Source organism: Sphaerodactylus townsendi, linkage group LG10, assembly GCF_021028975.2.
Source record: "Sphaerodactylus townsendi isolate TG3544 linkage group LG10, MPM_Stown_v2.3, whole genome shotgun sequence".
Classification (NCBI taxonomy): Eukaryota; Metazoa; Chordata; class Lepidosauria; order Squamata; family Sphaerodactylidae; genus Sphaerodactylus; species Sphaerodactylus townsendi.
In genome coordinates this window covers 21,774,256-21,786,813 of record NC_059434.1, presented here as the reverse complement: position 1 = coordinate 21,786,813, position 12,558 = coordinate 21,774,256, and the positions used below count along the sequence as shown (strand labels likewise).

The window sequence follows — 12,558 nt, the reverse complement described above, 5'->3', positions numbered from 1 at the left end:
GGTACCAAAACTCTGGAACTTGCTCCCCAGGGAGATTCATCTGTCTCCATCTGTTGCCATATTTCAACTGTAGGTGAAAACTTTTTGTTTGTTTGTTTGGCTTGGTGTTTCCTCAGTGGTCCCTCCTTTTTGACCAATGTTTTGATTATTATTTTTGTGTCTTTGTAGGTATGTGTTCTGGAGAATCAATTTTAAAGGTTTTTAAATGCAATTTTATTACGTATGTTTTAATTTGTTGATCCTCGTGAGAGCAGAAAGGCAGGATATATGTTTAGTAAAATACATAAAAATTTAAAAAAGGATATAAATACTCTTGAGATAATTTTCTGAAGACTAACGTGTGAATGTTTTCATTTAATGTGTTTTAATAGCATTACCTATTGCAGAATTTCCCAGATAGGATGGAAGGTAATGAACAGAAAGGATATTGAATGTTACCCACCCATCCTTTCTCATTGTTCCCCTTTACTCCTCTTCATTGTAGCCAGCACCTTTCTGCTGGTGACCAGCCTTCTTTCATTTCTTTCCTGTTCCTTGAAATGAGAGATGTTGATACAGGTTCTCTTGGGGGCTTGCTTAGTACCTGAGGACCCCTTGCTTTCAACATTCATCTCATCCATGGGTATGTACTTTGGATTGTGTTTAGTTGACTAGTGATTGGAATGCTCTGTCACATTCTATACAAATCTTGACTCATGGAAAATATGCCTAAAATATTAACAAGCAACGTGAAAGGCTGTCAAGTCTGGATCCTCGTGAGATTTTAATGCTTCAAGTGAGTCACAACCCGGATGCTACTCTTTGGTTTAGTGAAAAATATTTCAATTATTTATGTGGGATGTTTATATTTTGCCTTTTCCCCACCCAAAAAAAAGGCCCAAGTATCTCTCAGCTTATAAAACCTTTATAATATGATTATTAAAAAAGGATCCTCACTATTTGTCATGCAAGAAATGCAAACCCCATCATCCTAATGGTTTATTAAGAGAATACTATACCAAAATGTACAGGCAAGTAAAGTAACTAGATCCACACTGCTTTTCCGATGGGCCAACATATAGATGCACTAAATACAAATTAGAAGACAAAAATCAGTAAACTTAAAATTATTTCAAGAGTTTTTGAATTCTTGTGCAAAGCTGCCTTCCTATTTTGGACCAATCAGTTTCAAGATATTCAGCTGGAATCCATCTTAAAACTTTCGCAGAATGTCATCTCTGCATTACTTGATGAGACCTGTCAGATTTCCTAGATTTCCAATGCTTCTTTTAGTGCACCTCTGCCTTTGAACCTATTGGATCTTAGGAATTTTTTTACTTGGATTATTATGGACAGAGGGCAGCATATGCCTTCCACCTCTTGTTTTCTCCAATACTGTACTCTTGCTGGGCCCAACATTGGCTGCAGGCAACTTCTGAGGCCTGTGTTCAGGCCAAGGCCATCACAGGGGGTGGTAAATCCCATTGCATTGGTAACAGGAAGTGGAAACCCTCACCATACTGAGGCTCAAGAGAGCACTCCTTGGAGCAGTGAGGATGGAACTGGAGGATGCTTCTTGGGGTGGGCAAGGTTTATTGAGCTTGTCCTAATTTATAAAGAGGACATTGAGCTTCACAACAGTGTTTATTCAGCACAAACCTGCTGTGTTTGAACTTGAGGCATGACAATAGCCCATTCCGGACAAGCCCCTGAAAATGTTTGGCAAATGTTTTCAAAACATTTTCAAAATCCCCAGTTTGGCTGCAAAATGTTTCTTGACCACCATTTTGTGGTGGTTCCATTTTTACAAAACCTCTTAATGGATTCATAGCTATAAAGCTTCAATGTTCTAGGGGTCGTGCCTACATAGCTACATAGACACAATCCCCCCCCCCCAATAAAAAAAACCTGACGGAAATACAGATGAGAAGCCCAGCGCAAGTTCAGAAAATGGTGTCAATGAAAAAGTCCAGGGATTGTGGAGAGGCACAAACAATGTTTTAAAGAGATCACACAGCAAGTGAAAACATTTTCACAATGTTTTTTTAAAAAAGAAATGCTAGGGATCAACATGCAAATAAACATTTGCAAGCAGGAAATGAAATGTTTTGGGCTAAAAACCACATGTTTTATTTCCTGCCTCAAACATTTTATTTGGTGTGTGCAGAAAGGGCCGGCATGTATAGTGAAGGAAACAAATGAGAGGGATATATTCCCCCTATTCCTGACTGAGGTACTCTTATTCTGAAGATGTTTCCCTTCTTTCTAGACAACTGAAATTGAAGTTCACAATTACATAACTAGAAGTGGCACAATGGGAATATATACATGCAGTTCTTTTATTCATGTGATCATATTAAAAGATGATGTTTATGCATTGCACAATAAAAACAAACCTCAATTCCCTCACTTTTAGCGATTAGTCTTCTATTTATTAGATAGGTAATCATTGTCCTAGCAACCAGTAAGGAAATTGTAGCTAACTTAGGAATACAGGGAAGAAACGCTGGAGAAGACACACATCAGCCAGTGAAGATGTAGTTATATAAGTTTATCACTGTGTGCAGATTTTTAATGAGGGAAATAAATAAAGCAACTGCAACTTTTCGCACAACTTAGCAAGATTTTTTTTGTAATTATCATAAAGGGTGTGCTATTAAGAGGCCTAAATCAACCCTCTGAAATGAAAACAATTCTTACAATTATTGAAGTTGATCATTTTCTTTAAAGTAAATTTACCATAGTAGAGGTGAGAGATATTTAATTGTGTTTACATGAATATAAGCAACATGATTATATATACTCATATTTTTGCCTTAGCAGCTATCATATATATAAATTGTGTTATATCTTCTTTTCCATTTGATGTGAATTCATACAGCAATATCAAGTCTGGAAGAGAAAGAGAGAGAGAGAGAGAGAGAGAGAGAGAGAGAGAGAGAGAGAGAGAGTATGTGCATGTGTGCAAGTGTGTGCATGTACACATGTGTATGTGTCCCACAGAAAATGTCCATTTAATGAGAACTGAGGAGCAGGATCATGTCCTAATTTAGGTACTTTTATTATTTTCCATTTTTAGATATTGCTTCAGTTGTTCTGTTCTGGTGTGAACAAAACAGTATTTATACAAAATTCTGTATGCAAAGGAATTGTATTTGGATTGACTGTTATAAAAGATGTGTTTTTTTTAATTTGGAAACTACACTTGTATTCTGCAGTTAGTTAAGAAACTTCATTTGTTTGTTTGTTATTTTGTTTGTTTGTTTTTACAATCGCTCTTTCCAACCAGGTTCAGGGCAGCAAACAACAATAAAATTTACAGAATTAAAACAACAGTAACACATCAATCCAACATTTAAAACATTAAAATAACTGACAGATGGCGTTGAAAACCCACCTCTACTACACCAATGGGAGGCCAGTGACTATAATGGTTCAGGCCGGCTGGTTAGGTGGAAAATGCCTGGTAGAAAAGCTTCCTCTTACAGGCCCTATGGAACTCATTCAGGTCCCACAGGGCCCTGATCTCATCAGGAAGTTTATTCCACCAGGTAGGGGCCAGGACTGAGAAAGCTCTGGCCCTTGTGGAAACCAGCTAGACCTCCTTTGGGCCAAAGACCTCCAGTAGGCTTCCCTCTGATGAGTGGAGGGACCTAATGGGGCAATATGAGGAGAGATGGTCTCATAGGTATGCAGGTCCAAGACCACTCACAGCCTTAAAAGTTAACAGTAACACTTTGAACATGATCCGGTACTCAGTCAGCAGCCAGTGGGGGCGGGATAAGACCGGAATAATCCGGTCTCCACTTTGCACTCCAGAAAGGAGCCTGGCTGCCGCATGCTGGAGAAGCTTTAGTTTCCAGGTCATGGACAAAGGAAGGCCAGCATAAAGAGAGCTACAGTAATCCAGTCTGGAGGTGACCATTGCGTGAATTACTGTGGCTAGGTCAGAACTGGAGAGGTGCGGAGCCAATTGCCGTGCCTGACGCAGGTGGTAAAAAGCAGACTAGGTGGTCTTGGAGACCTGGGCCTCCAACGAAAGGTCACCCCCAGGCTTTTGGCTGATGAGGCCAAATACAGGACCTCGCCATCCAGCGTAGGCAGGCAAACGTTAACTGGCCTCTTCCCCTGACAGAACATCCATCTTCACTGGATTCAGCTTCAGCCAACTCGCTGTCAAACAACCAGCCACAGCCTCTAAACAAAGCTGGAGAGTCCCAGGGGCAGAATGCGGCCAGCCAGGCAACCAGCCATCATGAACATGAGCTGGGTGTCATCTGCATATTGGTGATACCACAGCCTGAAACTTTGAACTAACCCAGCCAAGGAACACACGTAGATGTTAAAAATCATCAGGAAGAGGATTGCCCCTTGCGGCACCCCACAGATCATGGGGTGCCGTTTGGAGTTCTCTCCCCCCAACACGACCTACCATCCCTGGTTGTGGAGAAATGAGGACAGCCAATTCAGGGCTGTCCCATGAACTCCGATCTCAAGTGTATAGTAACAACTTTAAAGTGCTTATGCTTGTAAGTTGGAATGTATTACCCATAACCATTCAGAGTGATGTGCTGTACTGATAGTTGGTGTCCCCAAATCAGCTGATTTGCAGAGTTTCAGTTATTTATGGAACTCTTCATGATTATAGTGATGGGTGCTCCAGAATGATCTTGAGCTTCTGGTGGAATTGAAAAAAAAAATAACCCCCACAGAGAGGAGCTTCTGTATGTCTACCAGGCATGTCCCTCACTGGCCTTCCTCAACACTGTTTAGCCAGGTGGTGAGAAATAAATAAGAGGGTTTTGATTTTGCAGGCAATGTGGTACTATCACATTGCCCAGAAGTGCCCAAAAGTGACATAATTATATTACCATCAATCTTCTGAAATTTGGCCAAAAGTCTATGGTTAAATTTGACTTGTCAATACCCTGCCCATTGCTAACCTCAGGCTGGCAATCTTAATACTCAGATGTATATCCCTTTCAGCAGAGGCTCTGGCTATCCCTATGATTTTGCCTTTGATGCACTGTTGTCTGTCTAATTACCTCATGTTCTCTACTGGCTGGCTCTAATTCTCCTGTGGCACTCATGAATAAACTGTTATTGTATCCATTCATAGCACTTTAGGAATGTGGAGGGAACAAAGGGCTTAATACTGCTTCCTGTATGGTAGCCTGCCCAAATAATTGCTTGTATTTTTATGACATTGTTTATTTTTATTATAAGTTACAAAATAACCACTAAATTAACAGTGGGTTGTGAAAAGTGCAAAACTGTAGTAGTAGAAGAAGAGTTTGGATTTCTCAGCTGTCTCAAAGCAGCTTACAATCACCTTCCCTTCCCCACAACAGACACCTTGTGAGGTTGCTAAGGCTGAGAGAGTTCTGAGGGAACTGTGACTTGCCCAAGGTCACTCAGCAGGCTTCATTAGAGACCACCACTTATGTGGAACTGGAAATAATATAAAAGAAGAAAGACAACATTTTAAGGGAACAGTTGCCTGGAAAGTCTAAATGGTACTTGGGTTGTCTTCGTGGAACATAATTGTGCTGAAATTGTGATTCAAGGGTTGTTTTTTTAAATCACTACAAATCAAGCCTGAAAAAAGGTGAAAAAAACAACAACCCAGCATTGGAATGCAGTATATTGATTGTGATGTTATCAAGGTTATCCATAAACACTGAGTGAAAGAATTGCAGTCTTCTGTGGAAACAAACTAGACATTCAGGTAAAGAAAATATACTTCTGGCCTAGATTTGGGTCTGGTTGTTATCACTGATATACGTTTCACCCAACTGAAATTGTTCAGAATTTCCTAGGCAAAAAAATTGAAATTGTATTCAATTAAATTCAATTAAAATTGTATTCAATCAATTCAATCAATGAAATTAAAGTATTTCCCTTTCCTCCTTGCTTTTGTTGATGACTCAAAGTTGTCCATGTGAAACGGTTGCTATATGATAATTGTGTAAAGACATCATTTTTTCCCATCATAGGAATATACAATAGATGTTTTCTTTCGCCAAAAGTGGAAAGACGAGAGATTAAAGTTTAAGGGTCCAATGAATATTCTTCGGCTGAACAACTTAATGGCCAGCAAAATTTGGACTCCGGATACATTCTTTCACAATGGAAAGAAGTCAGTAGCCCATAACATGACAATGCCCAACAAGCTGCTACGAATCCAAGACGATGGGACACTTTTATATACAATGAGGTAGATTGCTTCATCTTTTTCTAGTCATTTTTCTGGCAGGCTTCTTACATATTAGTGTCAACTCATTAATCCTTTTACTCAGCCTTTCACTTCATCTGTATGTGCAGGAGGAGCCCATAATGACAAAGCAAATTGCCCTTTTCACATAAGCCCTTGATACAGAGAAGCATTCCATCCCCACCAGAGCTCTTAACTATATAAGATACACATATATACAAGCCATTATGATAGCCTATATTTTCCACGTACACAATGGAATTATTTAACGCACAGCTTCTCTTGCAAATGGTCATCTCTCTTTAACAATGGAAAGACAGCGTAGAAGTTTGTACATGTCCTATGTCGCTTCTAATGGAGTGGGTAGCCTGAGGTAATGATGGGTGCTTTTCATGACATCAACCTCAAGATTTGTCTGTGCTTTGCTTAAGTTATTTATGTAGTACTAGGGTGAGTGGGCCATGTCCAGATGGCAGACCCCATCCGTTTAACTCCAGATGGCAGCGGTTTTCAAGGAAGTCATGGTTGGTTCCCTTGTATCAGAGGGTGTTGCTTTGATGGCCAGCAGATGGCACTGTTGCAGAACAGAACTGTGGTTCCAACTGTCACAGGTGTGGCATGTACACAACAGGAGGTGTGGAAGCCGTATGGAAACCTGGCCACACACAAATGCGACGTTGTGTGAAAATTTCAAAGCAATCAGTCCAGTAGTTTGGGAGATTACCTGTCAGCAGAAAAATGCACTGATAGATTTTTATACATATAGATTGTTTGATTGGTATACAACCACAACAAAGTTGTTGAATCATTTTCTCTGCAGACAGGCACATTCTACACTGGAGACCGCAGCTCTTCATTCCTATGGAGTTCATGCCTGACAGTCTAGAACTACATAATTATTTCATTCAAATGGCTCCTTTTAAGTTTAGGCAGTATCATGTGAAGGACAGTGTATTGCACAAAGGAAGAATGATTTAGATTTTAATTAGTTTACCATAATGACAGTTTCATCTCAGAGGCCAACACGAACACATCTAGTTTTTGTTGAATTGTTTTTCTTGACCTGTCAGTTGCATACTGAAGTGTGTATTTTGCCTTCCAGGCTTACTGTCCAGGCTGAATGTCCAATGCACTTAGAAGACTTCCCTATGGACGCCCATTCATGCCCATTGAAATTTGGCAGCTGTAAGTAACATAGCTAAATATGTGACCTCCAGCTAGTAAATACTTCATGTAGTTCAACATTTCATTATTTCTCTTGGCCTTGCTCAAATGTATGTGTGCTTCAGCAATGTCATACCATATTATGTATATTCTGAGGGTGTTGTTTCTTGCACTTTTAACATACTGCTAACTCCCTGGGTTTTTGGTTTTTCAGAAACCTAATTCATCACAAACTTTTTTGCAGCGTATTAACCAGGTTTATTAGTATGGGAGCGATATAGCTAAGAAATCTAGTGCTACCATAAACACAGTTCAGTACCTGATACACAGTCACAACCAAAACTCTCGGTGGCACGGTGCAGCACTGCTTTAGTACCACCCCACCACCTCCAAGGGGTTTTTCCAGCAGTGCAAGGAGCAAAAAAAGGTGAAAAAACCCTGCTGCCAGAAAACCTCTATAAGGCTTATATTATTATTATTATTATTATTATTATTATTATTATTATTATTATTATTATTATTATTATTATTATTATTATTATTATTATTATTATTATTAATCTGATCAATGTACATTAAGGCCAAGAAGGCAAACAACAATATTCAACAATACATAAATATGAATAGCACATTAAAATTATTTAAAAACAGCAGCAGTATCCCACATATTTATTGGTGGCGCCTGATCCCACGCTCAGGAGGGGACCAACAGAATGCCGAAGATGGTACAATGGATGATATAGGGGGCATCAGGTGGCGGCAGGCAATCCATGGCCAGCCTCCCCAAAGGCCCAGTGGAACAACTCTGTTTTACAGGCCCTGCGGAACTCACCAAGGTCCCGCAGGGCTGTAACGGTTGGAGGAAGAGTGTTCCATTAAGCAGCAGCCAGAACTGTAAAAGCTCTGACCCGGATAGAAGCTAGCTGCATCATTGAGGGGTGAGGGACTGCCACTAAATTCACCTCTGTAGAATGCAGAGACATATGGAGTCAGATGGTCATGAAGGTATGAGGACCCCAGGCATTTAATGCATCCAAAGGGTACATTATTGCATCCAAAGGGTGGTGTAAGTCCGAGGGCTGGGGCACCATGCTCCCAGACTTAAACCCTGGATGGAGTCAACTAACCTCAGTTCTACCACCAGAAATGTCTCGGCCTGCCCTCCCCACACTGGCATTAAATGGTATGCCAGAACAGCCCCACCACTGCCCCGGCGTTTAGGTTTTGCAGCAGCTGGGTTGAGGGGCAGGAGACCTCCAGCACGTCTGCCTCCTATGTCCAGGTAAGTTCCCCAGGGAGAGTAAACATGCTGCTGCAATGCCATGCCACTACCTCAAGCCCTTTTGCCCCCACCCCCGGTGGGTGTTAGCGTAGATATACTCTGAACAAAAGTTCACCTTCTTCCAGGCCTGTTATGTCACCTTCTTCCAGGCCTGTTAAGAGAGGGCATGAGTGCACTGAAGGGACTATGGTTACCAGGTCCCATCCTAACCTCTGAGACTCATTGTGTGGGGGTTGATAATGTCATGGGTGGGTTTCAATGATGTCATGGCAGTTGATCCCAGTGACATCACAGTGAACTGTTTTATCCAAATATATAAGTATGTTTTGAGCTATTACAGTTGTCCATCTACACACCAATAGATGCGTACAAAATGATACATGCGTACAAAATGCTACAGTCAAAATGTATACAAAATCCTACAGTCAAATAACATTATCTGTGTGCTAAATGTAAAATGTAGATGAGCTTTTCATTCCAATAATTGCCTCACATCGCTAGTTTCCATTTGCTTGTGATCATAACTCAAGAGGTTTTTAAAAAAATAATTAATTAGTATCCCTGCAGTTATCTCTCAAAAAATATGTTGTTGGCCACAAGAATGTGGGTGACATTCAAAACTGTAGTGTGAACATTGGTTGGGTTGGAGAGATAACAATCAGCTAGTCCCTTAATTACTGGGAGAATCTTAGATTACACCTGTCTACAAATCACTTTGAAGGAAGGCAACATAGTATATAGCCCAATCTCATCTGATCTCAGAAGCTAAGCTGGGACAGTGCTTGGATGGAAAGCCACAAAGCAAGGTTTGGCAGAAGAAAACAACGGCAACTCACCTCTGCTTCTCATGTGCCTCTAATGTAGGAGTTGCCATAAGTCAGTTGTAACTTGACAGCACTTAGATACTTATACACAAATCATTTCTTTAAACCTAGAAATTATACTCTCATACCAGGTAGGTAGGTATATATGTGTGGGGTCAGTGAAGAACATTTACAGTCTCAGCACTTGCAGACATTTGCATTGCTTTAAATTATTCATTATATCCTGCTTTTCTCTATAGTGGGATCCAAAGGAGCTTACAATACACACACACACACACACACACACACACACACACACAAAATAGAAACAAACAGGAGGGAAAGAAATGCTTCTGCATGCAGAGCAAGTCTTCTCTTTCTCTCTCTGCCAGATCTTTCTCCCAGTGCTAGGCTGCATGCTGCTATCCTAAACTTCATTTATTTCATATCTGTGCTCATTTAAAAAAAAGGTCTAAAGCCATTTACAGTCTGTTGTGAAGTAGAAGAACAAACAGAAGCAGCAATGCAATTGAAATTAAAACCAGCAGCATTTAAATTTGCAACTGTTGATAACAGTAGCAAAAGTCAGCAGCAGCAGCAGCAGCAAATGGGCAACAGAATCACAAAAAATATTATCCATCATTAAAAGCCTGGGGAAATAAAACTGTGTTAACCTGACATCTGAAACTAAAAACAATGGATGCTGGGATAGAATTCTGTAAGCAAAGCAATGCAACAGAACTCCCCCCTCCTGTCTAATTTCTGAGGATTGGAGCATATGGAATAGGGCTTCTGATAATGATCTCAACAATTGGGCTGAGTTGCACAGCAGACGGTTAAGTTATCCAAGTCCCAGCCATTTAATATTTTAAAAGTAAGAATCAGCACTTTGAATTGTGCCCAAAACAAATTGGCAGCCAGTGAAGTTCATTCAATACTCATGGTACATTTTCCCGGTAACTTTCACCAGTCAGCTCTTTGGCAGCTGCAATATGAACCAACTCATTTTCCAAGCAGTCTTCAGAGACAAACATGAAACAAAGTACAGTAATCTAAACCAAATGTAATCTGAACTGGATGTAATCAGAGCCAAGAAGGGACACAACTGGTTCAGCCCCTTTAACCAACTTCAGTTGGTACCTATCTCTCCTATTTGTATTCCAACATTTCTCCAAGGTGTAACAGACACTGGACACAATGTGTCCAGACTTCTCTCTGTGATACACCTCTGAAGATGCCAGCCACAGATGCAGACAAAACATTAGGAACAAGATCTACCAGATTGCGACCACACGGCCCGGAAAACCCACAACAAACAGTTGAATCGGGCCGTGAAAGCCTTTGATAATACTCTGCAACTAAATTTGTCTATTGCCACCTTGATTATATTGATTCTCAATTAGACAATGCTGTTCTCCCTGTCATGTACAAGCCTTTAAAATCTTGGGTAGGCTTAGCAATGGCATCCTATCTTCAAAACATAACCACTGCAAAGTTTCAATGGGCTTTTTCTAGAGCCCGTTTTAATGCCTTTCCCTCAACTATGGTTCATTCCACACATGCAGAATAATGCACTTTCAAACTGCTTTCAGTGCTCTTTGAAGCTGTGCGGAATGGCAAAATCCACTTGCAAACAGTTGTGAAAGTGGTTTGAAAACGCATTATTTTGCGTGTGCTGAAGGGGCCTATGTTAACTGGTAAATTTGAAAACAAAAACCCTAGTATATGAGGAAGCACATATTCAATTCAGGAATAGTGGATTCCATAATACATATCCTGTTACAATGTGAACTGCTTAAAACAAAAAAGAATCTACTAATTCAACCTTTACTGCTGCAATACTGTAATCCAGCAATTAAAGATCACGAGCAGGAGGTCAGGGAATTTCTGTTAGAAGATAAAGACTGATGTCTGTTAGGAGATAAAGACTGTTAGAAGATAAAGACTAATGTCCCCCATCAGGTAGCAAAGTTTTGTGCAATAGCATACAAAAAGCACAAGAGTTTGTTAAAATAGGGAGCTGATTAAGTACTAATGTGTCCTGTTATGAGATTTATTCATTTAGAACACAATATTTTGATTTGTAAGTGTTTTATACATATTTTATAATATGTTAATATTTGTAATGTATATTGTATATAGTTTGTGGATAGCTGGCTTATTGCTGTATTAAAACCATTCAATTTATTAATTACAAAAAAAGGGGAAACATGCAGAACAATAATAAAGAACCAAACCAAAAAAAATTGCACCACCAGAATGGCTGTATGTATTAATACTATTACAATTAAATAAAGATTATTAAACCTCTATGTATGTTTAATTCTGGAAATAACAAATTAACATGGAAGAATTCCTAAAGCAAATAGATATACATCATATAAAGCTGTAAACTCAAATACACTTCCAAAGTGTATTTGTGTATAGGTTGGCTCCCAATAGTCAATATGCTGATGTGGCAGTTGCTTCTGGTACAGTTCTTATAGGCCGTTTCCGCACGGGCAGAAAATGACGGCCTGGAGACGGTAAAAACGCCGTCTCCAGGCCGCCATTCGCACGGGGGGGGCGCAACTGCAGCGCAGCCGCGCTGCCCTCGCGCCGCCCGCCTGGCCTGAAGCCGGCGTATTCCCAGAACGCTGGGAAGCGTTCTTTTCGGGAATACGCCGTTGCGGAAGCTTCGCTTGCCGAAGCGAACGGCAAAGCGCTGACTTCACGCTTCCCCTCCCGCCCGGCACTTACGCATTGTACCCTCTTGGGCCTCCGGCGCGTCGCCGAGGCCTGGGGACATACCCCCCCCTCGAAAGCAGGCAACGCAGGGCCAGGGGGCATGTCCCCAGGCCTCGGCTTTACATGCCGGAGGCCCAGGGACAAGTTCTGGGTCGGTGGGGCGCCCGGCGCTTCCACGGCGCCCGACATCCCGCCTCTTCCCAGGACCGGGCCCCGTGGTTGGACGGTCCCAGCGTCTTCGGGTCAGCACGCGAATGCTGCATACCGACTCCAGCCCGTTTCATACGCGCGTCGGGCCAGTATGAAAGCGGTATAGTCTGTCGATGAAGGCAATAAGTATCAGCCCATATGATATGTGGTAAATTGTAGTAGTGTTAATACAAACAGCC

The 12,558-nt window shown here is 41.0% G+C and overlaps 1 protein-coding gene across 3 annotated transcripts in view; it reads left to right on the top strand.

Annotated features, from left to right (window-relative positions):
- GABRA2 (gamma-aminobutyric acid type A receptor subunit alpha2) overlaps positions 1-12,558 on the top strand; it is a 45,738-nt gene that overhangs the window by 9,593 nt on the left and 23,587 nt on the right. For all 3 annotated transcript variants that reach the window (XM_048509602.1, XM_048509601.1, XM_048509603.1), the window contains exons 2-3: positions 5,976-6,196; positions 7,296-7,378. In XM_048509602.1, the coding sequence (XP_048365559.1) occupies positions 5,976-6,196; positions 7,296-7,378 (304 nt within the window). The remainder of the gene's footprint in view (positions 1-5,975; positions 6,197-7,295; positions 7,379-12,558) is intronic.